Genomic DNA, 23,607 nt, shown 5'->3' with positions numbered 1-23,607 from the left:
TAACAAAGCACCATTCTATCCTATAGGTTGGCCTCTAAATCACAGAAATATTTTCCTAACACTACAAACATTCCCCTTCCCACCCCCCCCACCCCAACTCTGTGAAATCTAGTTTTGTTGGCAGGAAATAGGTTTATTAAAATTATACCTCTTAACAATGTTATGTTTTGTGGAATTTTTATTTTAATTAGAGTTACTAAGTTGAACTTTATTAAGAAATGGAAAAGAAGTCCAATTTCCCCAATTTGGATTGCTGCATTTAATTCATGGCCCTGATTAGCCATTGCCCCTATTGATCATCAAGAACAGCCAACACCTTGTTCGTTCCTAACCTTAGTTAGAAACTTCCTTCTTTGCCGAGTCTTATGCGACTTGAACAGAAGCATCAGAGGAAGTCACCATTTGAAACTGACTTCCAATATGTGTGACTTCCATAAAAGCCAAGGAATCCCCTATATTCAAATGTCTGACTTCCAATATGTGTGACTTCCATAAAAGCCAAGGAATCCCCTATATTCAAATGTCATCCTCAATTCCCTAAAGGGGACCTGAATTATACAAGTAATTGGCTCAATTCTTTACTCTGCCTCAGGAGACTCATACTTCTCTGGGGCAGATCATTCTTTTCACTTTCTGGATGATGGGAAAACACAACCAGCACATTGTTCTCGTGTTGCTTATTTCTCATCTTATATCCTTACTCAAGAAAGGAATTAGAGGAATCACAAGGCATCATCATAAAAAGAAAATAAAAGGCAAGAGGTTTGTTTGTACAACTTGTACAACAAGGAAAGAAGAGAGCATCCAAGTTGTTTCGGTGCCAAAGCCTAGAGAGCCATATTCCCCTAGAATCTGTGAGCTTGTTGAGTTTGAAAATACTCTCAATGTTGACTCCAATCTTTGTAGCTTTTGGTCCTTTCAGCTCATGAGTTAAGGGCACTTAATAGGATGAACTCAACCATGGTCTCTAGGTCCTCCAAAGTTCAAAGCTTTGGCTAAGAGAACAGGAAGATTCTGGGTATCTTTTTCTCAGTGTATCTTCTTAGAGACAATTGTTTCTCTATCTTCTAGTGGAAAGATGAAGGGATGAGTTAGGCTCATCGGTGGGAGTGAGCTGATAAAGATATGATGTATGAGAAGATGGAGATAAACAATTGAGAATAGGAGACAATTTCCTCTATCCACTGATCGGTTGGGAGCCAGGAATTACTCTTCTGCTATCTCCCTTTCCTTTCCCTTTCACATGTAGTGGCCATTCTGTAAGAGACAAGGTCTTTAAGACTCAGGGTGGTAGATTTGCCTCTCCTTTACTCCCAGGAAAGAAACAGAAATAATGAGTAGAGGTTGAAAAATGATAAATTTAGGTTTGAGGTCAGGAAAGATTTCCTACCATTTAAACTATCCAATGCTGGAACTGGCTACCTCAGAAAGCAGTGAATTTTCCCTATTTCAAAGTCTTCTGTCAGAAGGAAAATTTCCTTTGTTGGATCTTTCAGAGGGTATTATTTTGAGAGTAAAGTTTGGATCGAGATAGTTAACTGAGGTCCTTTCCAACTCTAAAATTCTGTGACATTGTGAATGCAAAAAAAAGGGGTGCAAATAAATGATCACTAATTCCATCCAGAAAGGTCAGTTCTCCCATGTGATAAAGATAGACCATCTAGCTTCTGGAGTGGTAATAAGAAGACAAAACTAAAATGTTTCAATTATCTCTTGGTCTTAATTCTACAACAGTAGATAATAAATTTTACTCTCCTGCCATAACTTAGGAGGTTGGTTGGCTATTTCAAGTATATTGACTTAAAATCTTCAACAAATTGAGCAAACTCTCTGGCTCTTCAAAGATTTGAAATTCTATTACAGCTCCATCTAGTCAGACAATTATTCTAGGAATGCTCCTGCTTAAATTTAGAGAGGTTGGGACAAAGTCAATTCCTTTTTCATTAACTTCAGAATGTGAACTTAATTTCAGATTTGAAGTATGTATAAGACAGAAGAGATCAGTACTAAGAGTGAATGAACAAAACCAATATGTGGGGGGAGGGAGGGGAAAACAGGGGCATTGTCTCAAGATCTTCGAATGGGGCTTTGATCTTAGTTACAAGTGTACTCCCTCCCATAATGCAAACTGCAATCTATCCATCCATCCAATGGAACATAAAAAAGACCTATCTTTGAGGAATCTAGGGTTAGGGATTCCTTTAACCGATATTAAGACATCCTGTGGTGGATGTCTGACCTTCACAGAAGCCCTATCTCAATCTTTTTGTCATGAAAGTGACTCTGGGTTCTTAAAAATGTATAAGTGAAATGTGTACTCTGAAAGGTTCTATCAAGTTGGGGATGTCATGGGTATGAAGGCAGGGATGGCCCAGATCCATCTGCTGTCTGGGCAATTGGCAGGCTAAATGGGAAGGGACTCTTCATAGGGCTATCTCAAGGATGTTGAATGTGTCAGCCATACCTTCTCTCAAAAAAGAGAGAAAATATTCCTTCCTTCCTTTTCTCAAAGACCATCTACTGAGTTATAGAGGTGCTTCAGACTGCGTTGTTGGAAGTACTGCCACATTGTTGGAATTACAGACCTTCAGAGCAGTCATTCAACCAAGGATCCCAAACTCTTCCTCTACCTACTTAAGAATGAAGAGAAATTGCCTAGAGAAATAAAGTATATGAGAGCTAAATACTAATGGTGGGCTGGCTTTATATGTGATGACAGTCTACTGGGGATTCCCCTGGCTTTTTGGAGAACATGTCTTGTTTTTTCTAGTGGACATGAGTTCTTCTTTATTTCCCCATTTGATACCCTTATCAAGGGCATTTGGGGGGAACATGGTCTGTTAAAGTTGGGGATGTTGTCCACGGTCACAGAATAGATCAAGTTGATCATTACTTGGACTTCTGTTAGCTAAAATAATTGAAGCAAGGTGAATGTGGGAGAATAAATGGATTATGGGATATCATCTTCCTTCTTTTGCCATGTCCCTTTGAGGTCATTAATAGATGTCAGTTCTAGGTCTCTTTTCCTTCTTCAAGGGGCTTGAAGTGATTAAAGTCTTGTTTTGGCAAGGGAAGTAGAATAATACTTTGAAGGGATGTCAGGGATCAATGATACAGAAAGAGATTCTTTTGTGGGGATGGGGGAAATAGGAGACAACTTCTCAGCTGCTCTATAATTGTTCAATTCTCTCCTTTTCAAATTTTCTTTTCATTCCCATCAATGAAATCAAAACTTCAAATACATCATGTTTTTCTACCAGAAACCTGCCACTTGGTAGAGTGGGGTTGCAGATTATTTCTTAATCAGTTTGCCAAGCAGTTTACAAACTTATTATACAAACGTAACACTTAATTCTCCAGAGGCTCAGATAATTAACAAAGCGCTTAGATATGAAACATAGCATGCGGGAAACTGCCACGACCAACATCTGCATTGCTTTTTTTTTTAAATCAGTGACAATGACAAATGTTCTATTTATACCTGAAAAGCAAATTATTTTCATATATCCTGCATTGAGTGCCATATATATATATATATTTCCTTTAAAGCCTTCCTTCCCTCAGACCCACTTAGGATGGGATCTGAAAATCTGCTTATCACTTCCTCTTAATAAAAAGAAAAATACTAAGAAAAGGCATGTACTATACTGGAAAATCATCACGTGCTCCCCACCAAGGCCAGTTACCAATGAGATACAAAGTGAAACACGTTTAAATGTAGGTCTCACTAAATGTCAATTCTCTGTTAGATTATCTTAACTGCCATAATCAATAAAGGATGAGAAAGGAGTCGAAGCAATGTAGGTGCTTCTCCGTGGTTTTGTTTTTTTTTAAATAGAATCAAAGCAGGAAAACTAGCATTAAGGTAGACAACACAAGCCCAAATATCTTATTTAAGTAAATGCACACTCCTTGCCTTTTGATTCCAACCTTACAGTTGGAAATCTTCCTTCTCAGTGATTTCTCCTTTTATAGTCAATGGGATTAGCTAGACTCTTTACTAATCCCAGTGATCTTGGCCTGTAGAGGTGAGCCAGATACCTTGACTACTGAAGATTTCCTAAATCCGGCACTTTTTCTGAAAGATACCCTTAAATTTCTACATCAAAAGCAGAGAGAGACAAGGGATGGATTATTCCCAATAAAATCTCAGGTAGTTGACACTTGCCTCCTCTTCTGTTTTCACAAACTTCCATCAAGTTTCTCCCTTTGACCTGATCCCTGTTTACAATTTACCTTGCCCTTCGATGAACAACCCAGAAAGAACAAATCACCTCAAACTAGTCAATCTGCTAGAATTTCCTTTTTAACTTGAGCTCCTAAAGTTATAATTCATTTGCCTTAAGGCGATTAGGTTGTCTGTCTAGGATGGCAGGCCTCCCTCTGCCTTGGTCAAGGAAAGCAGATAAAATAATCCAGAAAACAACGGCACCACACTCAGAACAGGGCCATGCAGACACCACACAATGGAACCACGGACACTTGAAAAAAATCCCCAAGGAATAGATCAATATGAAGCAACCTCAATGTCCCAATGGAGATGGCATTTCTCATTGGACTTTACTGACACTGGCTAGCTTCGCAAATTGGTGAAAGTTACAATTTCAATTTTCAAAAAAGGCTACCTACCGCTGGATAGAAAGCAACTTCTACTGAGGGTGTGAGCAGACTTCAGTAAATAAACCCTGTAGACTCCTTTAGATGGAATGAAGCATTAGATGCTTTGTGTATCTATGTTGTTTTTATTTTCCAGCCTCAGAGAGTCAAACTGTATTTATGTATGTGTCTATATGCACACACAATATATGTATATACTTCTTTGAAAAAATGTCTCACTGATATATAACAAATTTTATATAGAAATCTAAAAAGGGAAAGAAAAAAACCCGATGGCAGGAAACCATCTCTGAATTCTACTTAACAATGCTGGCTGTTCATGCAATTTCCCACTGAGTCCTACGATATAGAAATTCCTCTGATATTACAAAATACAAAAATATTTTTTATCAGAACTCTCATTTACATTGCATTTACAATGGACATGTAAATAACTTAGTCTTGGGTACTGGCTGACAAATCACTTACTGGAGAAAACAAAAGAGTCCTGGAAAATGAGAGAGTAAGAGAAGCGGGGAGTAAATAATTTGCTAAAGTGTGATAACTGAATACAGAACTGGAGAGAAAGGAACACAACCACTCAGACAAAGAAAGGGACAGTCCGGAGTGTTTCCAAAGTGAGATGTGCAAAAAAAAAAAAATTAAAAACAATATTCACCATGCCAAGAACCGTGACTATCTCTAGAAGCCAATCCCTAACCTTGCCTCCATCTCGGTTGTCAGGGCCTTTAGTGACAAACAAGGTAAAAGCGCTTTAAATTCGAAAACAGTGCAAGTGTATGGATTTACATTCTCAGCTCCTGCCCGCTGCAGGATGGACATTAGGATATGATGCAGTTTTTGCTCTTTTGTCTTTTCCGGCTATGCAACTGTCCTCTGCCTCCCAACGTGGAGGATTTGGGGGTTCCATAGGAGCTGTACTTATGGAGAAGCTCTTCACTGGTGACGTACCGTAGACGGGCCGGTTGGGGGATCGGTTCCCCCAGGAAATAGCCCTCATTGTCGGATTCCGAAGAGGAGGAGCAGGTGGAACACCAGTCGTACTCGGCAAAGTAGGGTCCCCAGCGCTCCCCAAAGGCATTCTGCAGAGCCAGGTCGGAGACAGTCCGTGGGCACTGCCCATACAGTTCCCGGCGGGACCCCTGCTCCATGCTCTCCCTGTAGCTCCTCTGATGCATGAACTGGTCATAGTCCTCCCGGGCTCTCAGCGGGGGCCGTTCTTTCAACCGGCAGATGGCCTCCCTCTCACTGGCCAGGTGCAGGGCATTGTCAGAACGGGATCTCCGGGAGCGGCGGGAGCGGTGGGGCCGAAAGCGGCGGGCATCATCCCGGGGGCTCGCCCGCCGGCGGGTACGTTCGCTCATCGGCTGGATCCTGACTCCATCCTGGCCTGGCAGCTTGCTGCTGGAGATGCCCCCATCGAGGTCGAAGCTCTGGTGCATCCTTCCTCGAGACTGTAGGTCCCTGTATCTGATGGGGGTAGACAGCTGGTGCAGGTTGCTCTCCATATCCTGGTACTGCTGGGCAGACAGGAGGCTGCGGACCGACTCTGCGCTTCGGAACTGCATGGATGAATTGAGGGTCCCCATGTTGCTCAGTTTCTCCGAGACGTTCATCCCTGAGTCTTTGCTCAGATCAGGCATCGAAAATCGGGAAAGATGCTCCTGTCGCTTGGCACCACCGTCTGCTGAGAGGCCTAAGGAAGAAGAGAGGATTGTATGAATTAATGTGCAGAGATGGGATGATAGTGGAGTGATAACATCACAAAGTATCACCTGGAATAAGATTTATTCTCATTTTACACATGGGGAAACTGAGAAGAGAGATTCAGTCACTTGATGTAATATGTAAAAATATGAAATATGGGGGGGGGTCAAACTCATATGTCTCCTTCCTCTTATCCTGGCAGGATTTCCAAGATTCTGCCCTACCTCTCATCACAAATCAGCTGGTATAATCACTGCTCACTAATCATTTCAGAGCTCCTCCAGCCCATCCCTCTATCCCTGGGTGGTAGATCCCATGAGGAGAACTCCCTCATTAGGTGGAGAGTAGGCTCTCTGAATTCACATTTATTCTTTCAAGCCATTTAATCGTTTAGCAAATGACTGCCCCTGCTTCCAGGCTAAATGGGGTCCGAGTGTCCTGAAAGGGAGAGACCCCCACACCAGGAGCAGCTATTCCTCCACTAAGTGGTCCTAATGGTATACCCCTTGCTGCAGACCACAGCGCGGATGGCTCTACCATTCATTCCGGTGACCACTCTTGCTCTGACTCCCTGAAGGAAACTGATGATGCCCTTATAATTTTCTATTTCCTTTCTATGGAAAGTTATTTCTTAGATTGGCATCAAAGAGAAGCAGGACAAGGCAGGCAGCAGTAAGCTCACTTCAAAGGCATGAAGGCCATTTCTGCCTTTTCCAATAAAGCACAATATTCTGCTCCTTCTCAGCCAAGCCCTGAATTGAAACAGACCCACCTTTGCCCCCACCTACACAAGCAAGGTAGGCTTGTCAAGTGCTGCAATCTAAGACAGATCTAGGCTGAAAGGTAATGGAAACCCTCTCATTTTATAGGTAAGGAAATGAGTCCCCCAAATTCATGTTGATAATTAAGCATAGATTCAGAATTGGTACTTAGCAGCAGCATCAAGTGGGTGGTATAAGACTGGATGCAGAGTCAGGGGGACCTGAATCAAACTCTGATTCAGACCTGTGGGTCACAGTAAACATGGGGGCTGAATTGGGAAACTTCAAGGTCCCTTTCTGGGTCTAAATCCATAATTCTGTGACTCCAGATTCAGTTCTTTCCATGGAACCAAACTATGATCTGCACTAACCACAACACCCAGATGACACCCCTCCTCAGCCCAATCCTTTTTCAAAATCCTAGGATTTTTATACATGACAAGTGGGGTGTTGTATATCAGAGATAAGCAGCCAGAGAGAAGGTGAAGTTGGAAGAAATAAATCCCCAAAGTTGATTTGCAACAGTCTAATCATTTCCAGAGCCTGCTCTGATGTTGAGGCTCAGATGGAAGGTTATAACATATGATGATAAATGAACGGCAGGAATGGGTGAACTTTGGGAGGGGAAAAAAAATGAAAATCTCCCAAATCACATTTACCAAGGAAAGTTATCCAGGCAAGGCCCCAGTAATACAGATGGTATTCATTTATGTTCGGAGGACTTTTTACCTGAATTCTCTAATAGAATTAGGGCCTGCATAAATAACTCCTCCAAATATCATAAATTCCTAAACATTCTGTCTTCATGACCCCCAAAGTGAAGCATGAACAGGGGAGCAAATACATACTTTAACAGAGGAGTCAGGCTGGTGCTGGGGGAAAAAAACAGTGGTCCCCACCATGTCACTAGGGAGCTGTTCGCTCCCTTTCTACTTGCCAGTACATAACAGGAAAGACCTCAGTACAACCTTGATCATCCCCAAAAAAGGAAATCTGCTGCAGGAAAATCAGAGGCGTATGGCTGCACCGACCTCTTGCACTCCTCTCTGAAACTGCAGAGTTTATCATCCATTACTCTCAACAGTAAACAAAATGTATGTGGGAAGCTGGGGTCGGGGGGGAGAGGGAGGGAGATGTGGCTAGAAGTTTAAATAACTCATGTCATTCCTATTCAGAGCAACCTGAAAGATTTAGATTCGTTTCTTGCACAAGTCTGACTCGAGTTGGACACAAAAAAGTGAGGGGAAAATTTGGCCTCTAGACTCTAAAAATGGCTCAGGCTCATGGAAAACCCCAAGGCTGTGGCTAGGATTAGTATCATTCCCAAGTCCCCCCTCCCCCCCACCTATAAAACTGGGAAAAGAAAGCAGTCACCTTCTTGATTCCTAGCAAGTTTGATACAGAAAATGATCAATTATAAATTCAAACAAATTGCATTTCCCAATCGAAAGAAACAAAAATAACCACCATCGCTCCCATCAATCTTGTTGTGTCTTCCTAGTCCTTATAAAGATGCCACCATCTGGGATGGTTCCAATATGAAAGTATGAGGGCTCATAATTAGCCCCCAAAATGCAGCATCACAAAACTGTTAGAGCTTCCTACTAATCAGACATAAAAATACTGAAAATGAGCAATATTCATGACTCCAAGATCGCAGGAGATCCATCAGCCAATGAGAAACATTCCAACAGTAGTGAGAGGCTGAGGGAAACTGAGCTTATGTAGTTACTCAGACAACTCTCCTTCCCAAACTTGAAGCAAAGGATCGAACACATATTCACTAATCAAGTTTACCAGATAATTGCTCACAGCTGCATTTTGTTTTACCCTTGTATCTATACCCTCTGGATTATGGACTTAAAAAACAAAAGATCTCTTGCAATCCTAAAGAGCTAGAAGGAGTCATAGAATCTACTCTACTTGAACCTTTTCAATTGACATAGAGAAACAGGCTCAGAGTGGTTAAGTGACCTGACCTAAGGTCATAAAGATAATAAGCATCTAGAGGTGAGATTGGAACTCAAGTCATTGCCCCTATTTCCCCATGCATCTCCTCCTTCCTTGCTATATTTCCTCTCATGCCTTATAACTAAGAATAAAAAATGATATGGGTCTATTAAATCACAAACCACTATATAATAAACAATAATTCAATATGGGAGAATGGCTAAAGAGCAGCCTTTGGAATCAGGAAGAAGCTCTGAGACAAACAAGCAATGTGTTGAGGAGAAATCTCTTAACCTTTAAGCAGTTAAGAGTTTTTTTAAATAATATATTCTCACCTTATTGCGTTATTAATAGAGGTCAACTTCACTGGTTTTGTTGATCTCCATCTGTGGCATAAAGTGTCTCCAAGCTAAAACTTTCTTACATGGATAAAATAACCTGATGCCAAAATGTCACCCAAATCAACTCCTCAATGAGTATAATAAGCATTACTCCTTCCAAAGACATGTGGACCACAATCTGAGTTGAAAGATTCTGTTCCCTAGCTAAGAAACTAACAGTATTTTTTCCCCTAACAACTTGGAGACTTTGGCAAGAGAAACCTGGGCAACAATAAGGGATTGTAAAACACCATGGACTTTTTTCTTTCTCTCTTTGAGTGGAAAATTGCTTGTCCATAGGCCTTTCCTGTTTTTTTCTATTTTCTCCAAATGATAAAAAGCTTATAAAAGGTACCAGCTCACCAGTGCCAGTATTCCAGACTTCTATTTATCTTTACTACAAAGGTCAGGGTAGCTCATGGTAACATCAATGTCCATGTTCTGTACCATCATCACTCTACCTCATTTGGGTCAGAAGATTCTTCTCTCTTACGGTTAAATGAGTCGGAAGTTCTCTACATTAGTGCTACTTTGAACCTAACAAGATCTCCCTCTTGTGACTTGAACTTTAAGTCCCTTCCATAGGAAATTCCACAGAGATCAGAGAAAAATGCAAAGGAAAACAACAAATAAAATCTTTAGAAATAAGTTAGACATAGTTGATTATCTTATTTTCACTAGAAACAGGAAAGATTCACTTAATTCTGGAGAAAGGAATGGCAAACCTAATTTGGAGGTATATATTTTATATGCAATTACATTTCTTAGAGGAAGTATGGCATGATAGAGAGTTGTCCTGAAAGCCAGAAAATTCTGGGTTTAGGTTCTGCCTCTGCTGCATACTGACTGTGAGACCCTGAGCAAGTCACTTAATATTTCAGTTGCAGAGAGAGAGTCCTATCCTACAAAGAGAGGGAATTTCCTCACCTGGAAGTTCCTTATACTATGAAATCATAGGTTCAATCCCTAACTTATCCCTTACATTTCTTATTTTTCTCCTCTACACCCTGAAAACTAATAGGTATTGCTTATGTGTAATGAACTATAAATGTGGATTTGGAGTTTGGTCCATATTCATGACTAATTCCCCCAAACCTCCACTTATTTACACCAAATCACTGAATCTTAAAGAGTTTCAAGGGACAGCCAATATCATTGGGTCCACATGGTAACCAAATAAGAATCCAATCTACCATATCATTTACAAATATCCTAAGGCATCCAATCATATTACAAGACTATAATCCATAGGAAATGTATTCCTGCACAGAATCTGAATCGATCCCCCTGTAACTTCTTGCCCCTGCTTCTAGTTCTACTCTTTGGACTCAAGAAAACCTACTATATATCATTCCTCTTTTAGAGACAGTCATTTAGACTGATGAAAACTAAATAAGGAATTTGGGATTTTCTTCTTCAGGATACATACCCCCAGTTCCTTCAACTGATCTTCAGATGGCACACTCTCAAGCCCTCTGACCATCACGATCATTTTTCCTAAAAGAAGGCATCCAGAACCAAATCCAGGGCTCTAGTTGTGGTCTGACAAAGGCAGAAAACAGCTCCTTTGTTCTGGAAACTATGTCTCCCCTAATGTAGTCTAGGAGAAGGTTAATGTTTTCCTTTCTTCCTTTTTTTTCCCCTCCCACAACAAACCACTGTCTTGTATGGAGCTTGGATTTTCATTCCTTGAGACTCCCAGCTCTTTTTCATTTAAATTGATTGTCGTGTTTGTCCCCATCCTATACTTGTAAAATTGATTTTTGGAATCCCAGTGTAGGGCTTTACAATTATATTTGTGAATATTTTTCTTAATTTTATCTAATCTGTGGCATTTTTGAAATAATCTTGCATCTTGTGCTACTCTCCAACGAATTAGCTAAATGGCTTAGGTTTCTTCCATTTGCAAATTTGATAAGCATGTATGCCTTTGTTGAATTTGTTCAAATCACTGGTAAAAATATGAAACAGGAAGGGGTCAAGAACAGAAATGGGGTTAAATTTATAATTAGGGTTTCTTTCAAAATGACATTGACCCAACAATACTATCTCTTTTCTAGGCCATCACACAGTTCTCCCATCTTACTCATTAGAAAAGTTTAGATTTTGTCAAATGCTCATGTCAAATCTAACCACGTCTATGACATTCCTCTGATCTGTTAAGCTCGTTACCCTGATGAAGGAGGAAATGGAGATAATCCAGCATGACCTATTCTTGATAAAGTCACATTGGTTTATGGTTACTACTGTTTTCCTTTTTAAATAAAAGCTCAGGATGATTTCTTCCTTGTGATAATGTTATTTAATTTTTCAAGGAATAGAAGTCAAACTCTCTGGCCCTTGGTGTCTCCAACCTCTTTCAAAGAATTTGTCCTTCTCCATTACTGAGGTACCTCTTCCATTCTCTTGACAGTGTTTGGGTCATCACACTTACTGGTTTTCTTTTTTGTTTTTTTTCCAGTGTACCAGGATGTAATTACTTCTGGTCTGTTAACTGGAAGGTCTCTGGGTTCTTTTTATAATCTTCTCACTTATCTTCTATTTCAAGGCTTTATTAAGCATTTTTATTTCATTTTTCCCATTTTCCAAATCACTCTCCTTAGGAGAGAAAGCAGAAGCAAGATAACAGTTGAATAGTTTAGCTTTCTCATCATCAATAATTATGTTTGTCCTGAGCAATACTCCTATTCCTCCTTGCACCCCTCTTTCCCCTACAAAGATTTTTTTTAAAGTCCTTTACATTATCTGTAGTATTTGATTAATCACTTTCTATGTCCCAGTTACTTGGAAGCCCTGGAATTATAAAGAAAAAGAAAAAAATACTTTCCCAGCCCTCAAGGAGATTACCATCTAATGAGGGCACAATTTGTTTTTATAGAACTGTATTCATCTCCCCATTACTTGGCCTTATCTTTTATACATGCCTCTTTAAAACATGACTTCCTATAAATTCATGCTGATAACGCTCTTTAATTTTTGTTACCTCTATCCTATATATTCTTCAGTTAAACTGGATGTGGCAGAGTTGAAATCAAATAGGAGCCTTCAAGATGAATCAGAGAAGAGGGTCCTCAATGTCATATGATATGTCCTATGTATTTAAAATGACCAGTGCTTGCTACAGAGGATCAAAATCTAATTACAAAGTACAGATGTTTGGGCCAGGGGTCTTGGAGTGCCTTTCTCAAATGAGTCAATTGATCCATCCTGGTAGGAAGGCACAACAGTCCAACTGGTAACAGCTGGAGAGAGAAAACAAGCTGAAGGACAGAGGTTACATACCACTGCATGTTTCTTAGCAACAGGACTTGTGAGATTTCAAACACCCTTCTAGCATGTGTATGCAAGGTGACATGCTGTGAATCATTTCTGGGGTGGTCACTGGTGGGTAAGATGGATATGGATAAGACCTTAGAAGTTACTGAAAATCACAGAATCTGAAATCTGGAAAGGACCTCAACAGCCATTAAGTTCAGACCATACCCAAAAGGAATCAGCCTGTCAAATGGCCCTCCAAATTCTGCTTGAAGACTTCTAAGGAGGAGGAATCTACTTCCTCCTAAAACCATTCTTTCTTCTGGGATGGCTCTAATCATTGGAAAGTTTTTAAAGTCTGCCTCATGGGCTACCTTCCACTCATTTTTTTTTTTCATTCTGCCATTGGAGGCCAAATAGAAGGCTAGCAGTTCCCCTACATGATATTCCTTCAAATACTGTATATGTGGTTTAATTGGCATAAGGTTCCCCTGGGGGAAGAAACTCCCTTTGCTACTGCCAAGATAGTACCTTCTTTGCAACTGAGAGTTGAACCCCAAGGTAATGCTGCCAAACTCAAATAGTTTTGGAAACTATTTGAAAACAATTTAACCTTACTTAGATTGTACTTTTATTTATTTTGTTAAACATTTCCCAATTACATTCACTCAGAAATTTTGCTGGCATAAATTTGATATCTCTGGTCTAAAGCATGGAGATATTAAATGATTTTCCAGGGTCTCTGGTAGAGCTTAAATCCAAGTGATCTCTGCTCCAAGGACAGCTCCCTATTGAGCACACCATGTAGCCTTTCCTAAGGAATTCATTCACTTTTCAAGTTAACAGAATTTTTTTTAAATAGAGGTCAATGTTGATGCTTGGGATACATGGGGATAGATCTGCTCCCTGAATATTCGTTTTATAGCAGGTATACAGTTGATGTTTACTGAGTGATTGATCAGCTACAATTAATGAGTAACTAATTACTTCTGTTCAATACACAAGGAAGAGAAAGTTTTGGTGTACTGGATACTCAAGTGATAGCAGGATTGAGATCTTAGGTGTCAACTATAAGACAAAATAAGAATCATTCTATGAGAAGGCTGGTCAGTCAGTGTAGAGTCACAATCTAGGCAACCCTTTCACTGAAGGATGAATGGGTTTCACTCTGTTGGGCTAGCTGGAAGGCACTTGGGAAGCCAGAGAATGGTTTTTCCCTTAGCACTTCTTATTGAACTACTCCTCCAGATTTTTCAGGAAGGCAGTAAAGTGGAGAGTTCATGGGGCTGGGAGTCAGGAAGACTGGAACGTAAATCCAACCTCAGACACTTAGTATACCATTCGACCCAGAAATACCATTACCATGCCTGTATCCCAAAGAGGTCAAAGAAAAAGAAAAAGGAACTATTTGTACAAAAATATTTATAGCAGCTCTTTTTGTGGCAGCAAAGAATTGTAAATTAAGATAAGAAAGACTGAACAAGTTGCAGCATAATATTGTGATGGATACTATTGTGCTGTAAGAAATGATAAACAGATGCTTTCTGAAAAAAAAAAACCTGGGAAGATTTATATGAACTGATGCAAAATGAAGTAAACAGAACCAGGAGAACACTGTATATAGAAGAGCAATATTCTAGCAATGATCAAATGGAAAAGACTTGGTTACTCTAATCAAGACAATGATCCAAGATACCAAAGGACACGTGATAAAAAGTGCTATCCATCTCCAGAGAGAGAACTGATGAACTATGTGTACAGATTGAAGCTTACTTTTTTTAACTTTATTTTTCTTGGGGCTATTTGTGTGTTTTCTTTTGCATATAATATGGAAATATACTTTGCATATCCTCACATGTATGATTGACATCCTTGCCTTCTCACAGGATGAAACAGGGAAGAGAGGGAAAGAATTTGGAACTCAAAATATAAAAAAAATTACATGTAATTGGGAAATATTTCATTTTATATATCTATCTATCTTTATATATAAGCTGCTATCTTGTCATAGATCCCTTCCTTCATCTCATCTCAGTGACTAAGCAAGTTTGTGCCAAAAGAGCAGCCAGCCATAAGCCTGGTCTCACACCTGCCATCTGTTCCTGTTGCCCCAGAGAGACCAGACTTGGAACAATTTCTTTTTGTCTGGCTTCCCCTTTCCCCCATGGTGAAAACCATGCACCAATCTTGAATTGACCCCCATGAGTCTGTGACTGCCTCTGTCATTATGCAGAAGGGCAGTTTCACCAACTCCCTGAGTGTGTTATAAAAAGTCCAGCTAAGATGACAAATAAGCTCTTTTGAAGAAATGCCCATGACTGATTTTGGTTTCCAGAACAACAGGGGCATTGCTATTTAGTGGTATTCACTCAGGAAATGTGCCATTGAATTGGAGGCATTGGGAAATGACACATGAAACTCTGGTCTTCACAACTGCATACAACATGTTTGTCTGGGTGATGGAGAGCACAGCATCAAGGAAGGGGACTAAAATTGGCAAAAGAAAACTATAGCTTTTTCATACTCCATTCATCAAGCTGTCAATCCTGTTGGCTTTTAGGTTTCTAAAAACAACTGGCTAATTATCAGAACAAAGAAAGGATTTGTAAAATGCAAGAAGCCAGTCAACAAACCTGTATTACACACTTGCTGAATAACAGGCATTGGTTAAGTGTTGGAGACAAGACAAAAGATAATCTAGATTCTTGATGCTCAGTCTAAATGGGGGAGACAGCGTGCAAACAACTACAAATCATCTCAAGACAGGATAAACTGGAGGAAATCAAGAAAAGAAAGTCACTGGAGTAGGGGACCAAGAAAGTCTTCCAGTGGGATTTTTAGCTTGAACTTGTGAGTTCCTTCTTCCTATTTCCAGCCTTAGAACATAGTTGGTACTTAATAAATGTTGACTGACTTGAAGAAAGTCAGGAGGTGGAGGTAAAGAGGGAGAGCCTTCTAGGCTTGGGGGGACCACCATTGAAAATGTCCAGACTGGGGATGGAGTGTCTATCAATGGACCAGGGATCACAGAATATGTGGTAGGTGGGGAGATGGTGGAAAGTATAAGGACCTCATCTATAACATGCTTGATAGGTTCACATTTAGTCTTTGCCTGTAGACCCCCAACAAAGGGAGAACCCCGCCCCCGTAACAGATGGCATCAATTCACCACTGGAACTCTGATGATGAGGAAACATTTACCTAACCTGGAGTCTATATCTTCCTGGCAGCTCCCCTCACTCCTGGCTCCACTTATTGTCCTCACCTATGGAGCCAAATGGAAGAGGTGTAGGCCCTCTACCACATACTATCATGGACAGCCACCACTGGCCTCCTAAACTTTCTTGTTTTCAGGTTAATTATTCCCAATTCTGTCAACTGTTCTTTCCTAGGTATGGATTTCAAGGCTCTTCACTATCATTCACATTCAGTGATTATGCCTTTTTAATGATGCAATAATATTCTCAGCTTTTGAATTAACTTTCATATTTGAGACTACTGTGAATTTCAAGCAATTCCATGATGATGATGATGAGGAGGAGGAGGAGGAGAAGGAGGATGGTGGTGGTGGTGGAGCTATAAGATGAACAAAACACTTTCCTCATAGCAGGTTTCTGAGTGTGGGAGTGGAGTTATTGATAACAATGATGATGATGATGTCCATTGCCCAGAAGAGGAAAGAAAATGCTCAGTGATGAAGTGATATAGTTGTGGTCACAAAGCTAATGTCAGACCCGGAAATAGTACTTAGGTTTTCTGCCTTCAGTTAATTGTTCTTCCCAAGGTAACAATCTACTACTCTGATTCTGGAGAGTATTCCCTTCCCTGTTTATTCATAAAACAGTCACCAAGAGATTAATACCTATCTTGCTTTGTTCAAAGTTGCTTTGGAAGAGAGGGCACACACTAGCAGCTAGGGGGAAGGGACAGAGATTTTTTTCCCATAAACGAAGGTACTTAGAATTGAGTGGGTGTTCCCCAGGACACTCCCCTCCCCCCTTTCCCATGACTGGTCTCTGATTCCTGGGTAGTCCAAGCTTTGCTTGTACAATGGTCTTTTGAGGTTTCTTTCCTTGGCAGAGTTGATCTCCTGTGTGGGTGGAGCAGTACTTGAGAAGGAATGCAGGAAGGCCTCCCTGACCCCCAAATTGGTCACCCTCTGTTTGAATTCACTAAGATGCTGGCTGAGCAGGATTGCCCATCCTCAAATTCAACTTTCACGATCACGTCAGTATGGATAAGATGGTTAGATTCTTATCAGAGAGGGAGATTGAGAATGGATAAGGGATAGGTAAAAAGGATCCCAGAACAGGTAAACCTGAATGAGATGGGAGCACTACCCAGTGCTGTTGGACTGGGCCAGATGGGTCAAAGGGTGAACCAACATGAAGAGAACAATTGGCCTCTTCTCATATACCAAACTGACTTTTTTATAGTCAGTCATTTTCCCTCTCCATCCCTTAGCTCTGACTCTTTCCCAGGCAGACTTCCTATTTTCTTTCTAGTTTCATTTCCAAGGCTGCCTTCCACAGCAGAGGTGATAGTGTTTAGCAGGTAACTTGCTGCAGAACCCAACTCCAATGTAATCGAGAAATGCTTAAGGAAATAAATAAGCCAATATGTGGCCATAGGGATCCATTTATATTGAGTTTGACACAAATGGAAGTCTTTCCTGATTCCCTCAGCTATTGGCACCTTCCATCACATGATTACTCAATTTCTACATAATACATACAAACATCTATCTATCTATCAATCAATCTATCTACATATATCATAAATAGGTGTATACATAGTATGTCTATTTTATATAGGTGTAAATAGACATACCTATATATTTTATATATTAACATATCATATCATATATATTCTCTATACCTATGTATATTCTATATACCTCTATACTATATGTGTTGTTTGTCCCTTATTTTGAAGAGTACCAATGAAAATATGGAGTGATGTCTTCAATGAATTGGATTTAAGTGAGGTAGACTTGTACAAAGTCATCAGACTCACTCTCTTCCAGAGTTGTTGAAGTCCAATGGCAAGACAAAAGGAGAGCCTAGCATGTAGTGAGTAGATGACCTTTGGAATAAATTATTCTCATCCACCCATTCTGCTGGAGAAAGTCTTCACATGTTTGGGGTAGATATCCCCCTAATTCATGATGGGTTTGAGACCCATCAGTCACCTTCAGTCTGGTTTAGCCCATCTGCCTAGGTGGGTTTTTATAAATGTGTGGCCACTGTGCTGCCATGATTTCTTGGAGGCACAGGTACGGGATTATGGAGTGTGCTGAGTCCTTTATTTGTGATTCCTATTCCTGGGAAAGAAGCAAAAAAAAAAAAAGACAGCCCTAATGGGAAGAGCAGAAGTCACACTAATATATTTATTAAGCTCTTTTCCCCACTACAGAATGACCTTAGAGTTTTAGAGTCTGAAAAATGAACAGTTACATAATCAAAATGAACAAAAATCAATCAAGGGGAGAGACACTCACCAACATCAGATTTGCTGTTCTCTAAGACTCATTTGTTCTTGGACTGGGAATTGGAGGCTCCTTTCTATGGATTTGCCCACAAAGTATCCAGAAGGCACATTTGAGGGAGCATCACTGTGCATTGGTTTCCTTTCCTTTCCTTAGTGGAGGGGATATCCCCCCTTCTGGGGAAGAGGAATGGAGATGTACAGGGGAATGAAGCTTTTTAAAATGGCCATTGAGGTGCATTTAGAAGTCCTGGGACTTTGTAAGAGGCAAAGCCGAGAAACTAGCTTAAAATTCTGTCTCATATTACTTGTGTGAATGTCAGGTAAGTCATGTCCTATCTGCGTGGCTCTGTTTCCTCAACTATAAGATTAAAGGGTTGGATCAGTTAATCTCTAAGTTCTTTCTAGTCTAAATCTATGATCCTGAGACTAGTTCCCTTACATTGGGGGTTCTTAACCTTATTTTGTGTCATGGAACCCTTCAAAAAGCCCATGGAACTTCTCTCTTAATAGTTTAAAAAACACAAAGCAAATATGAAAGGAAACCAATTATGTTGAAAAAAATCATTAACAAAAGATTCAAAGTTCTAAGCTTCTGGTCCTTTTGAAAATCTATCTATAGACTCTAGTGGGCTCCTAAGTTAAGCCCCCCTCCTTGTCCTACCATTTAAAAGATAAACTTAATTGTACCTGGAAGCTAACTTTCCAAGGTCATCTGATTCAAGCCCCTACCTTCAAGCAGTACTCTATCTAGTCCAATAACACTATTACTAGTAGTGAGAATACAGTGGACTTTGGACTAGATCATTGATTTTATTAATATAGTGAACGCAAGGTAAGGAAACTCCCTCAACCTATGTATGCAATTTGGTTTCTGCTCTCAATCTTAGAGAAGTGTCTGAGGCATTGAAAAGGCAAGTGATTTCTTCAAGGTCACACAATGACTAGGAATTGGAGTCTGGATTCAAACACAGGTCTTTCCATCTCTAGGTCACTTCAGAAGGGATTCAGAATTGAGACTCTCTTTCTGCCTTTCAACCTAAACCTCATACCCTCTATTAGAAAGTGCATCACTCTATTGATGATTTGAGGTGTTGAAAGAGAAAACAAAACCCTCCCCATAACTTGTTCTGAGGTAGAAGAGGTGCAAAGTTATTCACAGCTGTTTTGCAACTGAAAATATCTGGAGCCCATTAGGGGAGTATGACAAATCAGGGCAAGTGTTTGCAGAACTTGTAGGTGCTAGGCTCTGGCACTAGCTTCCAACCCATTTCTATTCCACCCACGCCCTACCTCAAAACCCCAACCCCCCAACAGTCCTTTGTGGATACAGCTGCTGATAGGTAGAGGGAAGGGAATTGAAGCCAGGGTCATCTGATCAAGTCTAAAAAGGACACTGCTTAAAGAGACATTCTCTAGCCAATGGTCAGCCTCTGAACTCCTCCCAAGTGTCTATGGAGCAAAAGGCTCCTTACTGTTTTCCATTAAAATTTTTCTTTCAGTGTCTGATCAAATTTCACCAAATCCTCTTCTGGCATCCACCCAAGACCCCACCTACAGCCAGTGAATCTCAGCTCTTATCATCCATCATCCCCCTCTCTCCAGAACTTCCTATTCAGCCTTTCTTCTCTGTGCCAATAACCTGAAGCCCCCTCCCCATACCTCTTTCCCCCATCTTGTTCTTGTCTTGCAGAACCCACAGGCTACCAGATGAATCATGTCCCCCTTGGCCCCATCCCTGGGAAATCCTGCCTTTAAAACTGTCATTTGCATTCCTATCTCTTGGAAATTTGACTCCAAGCTTCTACCAAATCCACAGCTCAACTCCGTGCTCATCCATCTCCACATAGAATAGGGTTTTATAATATTGATTTTTCAGTATCAGGAATATGGCAGTCTGGTGAAACCTATGGAACCCTTCTTCTATTGTTTTTGAATATGTGATATTCATTATGTTAGAATACAGTTATTCAAATCTTAAAAACCCCAAACCAAAAAACTTCATAGATACCAGATTAAGAACTTCTGTCCTGTAAAATATAAATAAATTTCTGGAGGGTGATTTTGATCTTTGTATTCCTAATGTTAAAATAGTGCCTGTCACATGGTGGGATCTAAATAAAGAGTCACTAATTAGTTGATTGGGAAAAATTAATCAAGAATGATCCAAGGATACAACTGAAGTCCATTGAAGTTCACCCTTAATAAGGTATAGTTCAGAGTCTTTCTAAGCAAATAACACAGACCATAGAGCCTGTGAAAGTTCAATAGTATAACCAATGGCAGCAGTAGGCATCCAGTTTTTCTCATTTTACAAAGAATCTGTAAGGATGTTAAACAACTTGGCCAAGATTACATAAGATTACCACTTTAAAGATGGAGGAGACCTTGGAGTTCAATTTACCAATGAGGTAGTGACTTGCTCAAGAAGATGAAGAAACCTCTTTGGAAAGAGGTTATGAGACCTTGGCTTGAAAACCTCCAGATTTGGGGATCCCATCCCTTCCTCACCCATTCCACTGGAAAGTAGGACCACAGATTCTTGGGTCCTTTCCTTTCTCTATTGCGGAAAGGCAGAGAAAAAGAGTGAGAGCAATGAACACGACATCCTGGGCCAGCTGGTGATGCTGGGCTCTGCTAATATGGCATTGGTGACAGCAGAGGGTTCTGGCCTTGTTCCACCTCCTCTCAGCTGAGACCCTGCCAGCTGCCAGGGCAGCAGATGGGCCAGACAGCTGTGGTGAAGGGAACAGAACAGAGAGGGTATGGTTACAAGCGGGTGAAGGATGATATACTGAGGGTCTTGTGACAGTTGGTTTAACCTTCCAAATTTGGCTTCATCCGGGTAAAAATAGATTTATCTCTAGAGTATTTTCCCATCAGATAATGCTTTATTGTTTGAGATTTATATTAACCCCTACTTTCTGGGATCAAGATCAGTGACTAGTATTACTTTATAATACTCCCTTTCTGATTTGTCTTTGATTTCCTGATGTCTTCCTCCACCAAGATAATCCAGTGACTCCCTTCTGTTGACATAATTGAGTCTGGGAAGTAATATTTTTTACATTGACAATATGGTCTGAGTTTCTACCTTACACCCATCAGATTGGCAAAGATGACAAGAAAGGAAAATGACAAGTGTTGGAAGGACTGTGATAAAGCAGGTACATTAATAAGTGAATTGGTTCAGCCATTGGGAATTTGGGCAATTTGGAATCATGCCTCAAAAATCACTAAACGCATACCATCTGAAGCAGTAATACCATTATTAAACATATACCCTAAAGAGATCAAAGAGAATAAAAGAACCCATATGTACAAAAATATTTATAGTAGCTCTTTTTGTGGTGGTAAAGAATTGGAAAATAAGGGTGTGCCCATCAACTGAGGAACAAATTATGGAATATGAATGTAATGGAATACTATTGTACCATAAGAAATGATGAAAGGGATGATTTTAAAGACATCTGGGAAAACACATAGAAACTGATGCAGAGTAAAGTGAATGGACCCAGAAGAACATGGCAAAGACAAGCCATTTGGAAAGAAAGAACTCTGATCAATGCAGTGTGTCAGCCAGGACTCCAGAAGACTAGCTATCAAGGGGCAGGTGATGAACTCAAAAATACAGAAGGATCAATACAATTTTAGAGATGACCAATGTGAACATTTGCTTTGACCATACAAGATTAATTATAAGCATTTATTAACTGAAAAAAGTAATATAATAGATATGACAATTTGTTTATCTAGTTGGTTTCTTTGATTATCTATGGAAAGAAAAATTAGAAAGGACAGTTCCAACTCTAAAGGTTTTAAACCCTCTCAGGAACTAGAAACCATCCTCATTCAAAGATGGAGACTGCTCTCACCTGAATTATCTTGGTAAAGCATTTTAGGGAATCAAACCAACCAGTAAGTTTTATTATGTGTTCCCTATATATGATAGATAATGTATTTTGAAACTTTTAAAATTTATTTAAGGCAATAAGGTTAAGTAACTTGCCCAAGGTCACACAGCTAGGCAATTATTAAGTGTCTGAGGCCAGATTTGAACTCAGGACTTCCTGACTCCAGGGGTCAATGCTCTCCATCCACCAAACTACCTCACTGCCCCCAATAGGTATTGTATTAAATAGATACTGAGAAAAAGCTAAAACCCCTCAAGAAGCTTATATTTTAATAGGAGAGATATGGTGTCTATTGGAATATATTCAACACTCATAAAAAGAAAAGTTAACCTTAGAGTGGAAGATTACCTTGTAGTTCCCTCCCCCTGCATACCCCTACCCCATGTCTACCCTAAATCATTTGTTTTAAGATATATAGCACTGGGGAAAAAACAACCAATCAATAAACACTTATTAAAATACCTATTTGTCGACGCTGTCTAAAGAATGATAAAAATAAAATTGTCTAGTCATTCCAGTCAGGTCTGGTTTTTTGTGACCCCATTTGGTGGGTTCTCCTGATGGAGATACTAGAGTGATTTGCCATTTTCTTCTCCAGCTCATTTTATAGATGAGGAAACTGTGACAAACAGGGTTAAGTGACTTTCCCAGAGTCACACAGCTAGGAAGTATCTGAGACTGGTTTTGAACACAGGTCTTCCTGACTCCAAGGCTGGTGCTCCGTCCAGTTAGATGCCCCCAGAATCAAACTGTCCCTGCCCTAGGGAGAGATTATTTTCTATTGGGGAAACACGATCACCATCTTTACAGTAAATCATTACATAATATAGGATTCTTATGTTTTTTTTTCTTCCATAGCCTTCATTCCCTAGGAAGAGGTAAGCATTTTAAAGAGCAAGAGGTCACTGATAACATCTCAATGACAACTGGGACCAGGAGTCCCAAAGACACACCCAATGCCAAAGTCAAAGCTTCAAGCACAGTCTATTTTGAGACCTCATTGAGTTGAGCTTCTTGGACCTGGGTTAACTTGCACCATTAAGCCCAGCTTTCCTGTCACTTGGGTGATGAGATCCTGCCATTCAAACAGTAGTGCCCCCCCAATGAAGCAGCTCTAGGAAAGAACCAATGGAAATGTGACAAAGTCCTATTGCATCTCTTCCTTTTGATAATCAGATCTCTCTGTTGAAATCCTGGACATTTGCCTGGTTTTCAATGAAAGCTATGGCAAACTAGTTCTTTGAAAGGCATTTCCTTTAGCTGAAAGATCACTGTGATTATGAATCTGTCTACCTAATAAAAATGAATAATCCCAAACCTTCAATATTTATTACTAAGACTTACAGATGCTTGCCTTCCTCAATTTTGTTGTTTTTATTGTATTATTACATGTTTTGCTCATACTTTTTTTCTATTCATATTGTTTTTCCCCACAAAATATAAGCTGATTGAGGGGAAGAACATTTTTTCATCCAGGAATTCCCTAAACCAATGAGATTATCGTAGGTGCTATTTTGGGGGGATAGGGGGTGGGGT

General features: G+C 40.1%; 1 protein-coding gene and 1 long non-coding RNA gene across 2 annotated transcripts in view; one reads left to right on the top strand and one right to left on the bottom strand.

Annotated features, from left to right (window-relative positions):
- The window catches only part of LOC141496342 (uncharacterized), a 205,107-nt gene that overhangs the window by 122,852 nt on the left and 58,648 nt on the right, over nucleotides 1-23,607 (top strand). The window lies entirely within an intron of this gene.
- Nucleotides 2,688-17,306, bottom strand: LOC141496341 (prickle-like protein 2). The gene has a single exon (XM_074198821.1). The coding sequence runs from the start codon at nucleotides 6,258-6,260 to the stop codon at nucleotides 5,439-5,441; it is 822 nt and encodes a 273-aa protein (XP_074054922.1). The 5' UTR covers nucleotides 6,261-17,306; the 3' UTR covers nucleotides 2,688-5,438.

Source organism: Macrotis lagotis, chromosome 8 (assembly GCF_037893015.1).
Source record: "Macrotis lagotis isolate mMagLag1 chromosome 8, bilby.v1.9.chrom.fasta, whole genome shotgun sequence".
Classification (NCBI taxonomy): Eukaryota; Metazoa; Chordata; class Mammalia; order Peramelemorphia; family Peramelidae; genus Macrotis; species Macrotis lagotis.
The sequence above is the reverse complement of the archived record's forward strand: the minus strand, read 5'-3'. Positions and strand labels throughout refer to the sequence as shown.

What these genes read in the sequence shown, in the direction of transcription:
- LOC141496341 (XM_074198821.1), bottom strand. Translation starts at nt 6,260, where the DNA reads ATGCCTGATCTGAGCAAAGACTCAGGGATGAACGTCTCGGAGAAACTG.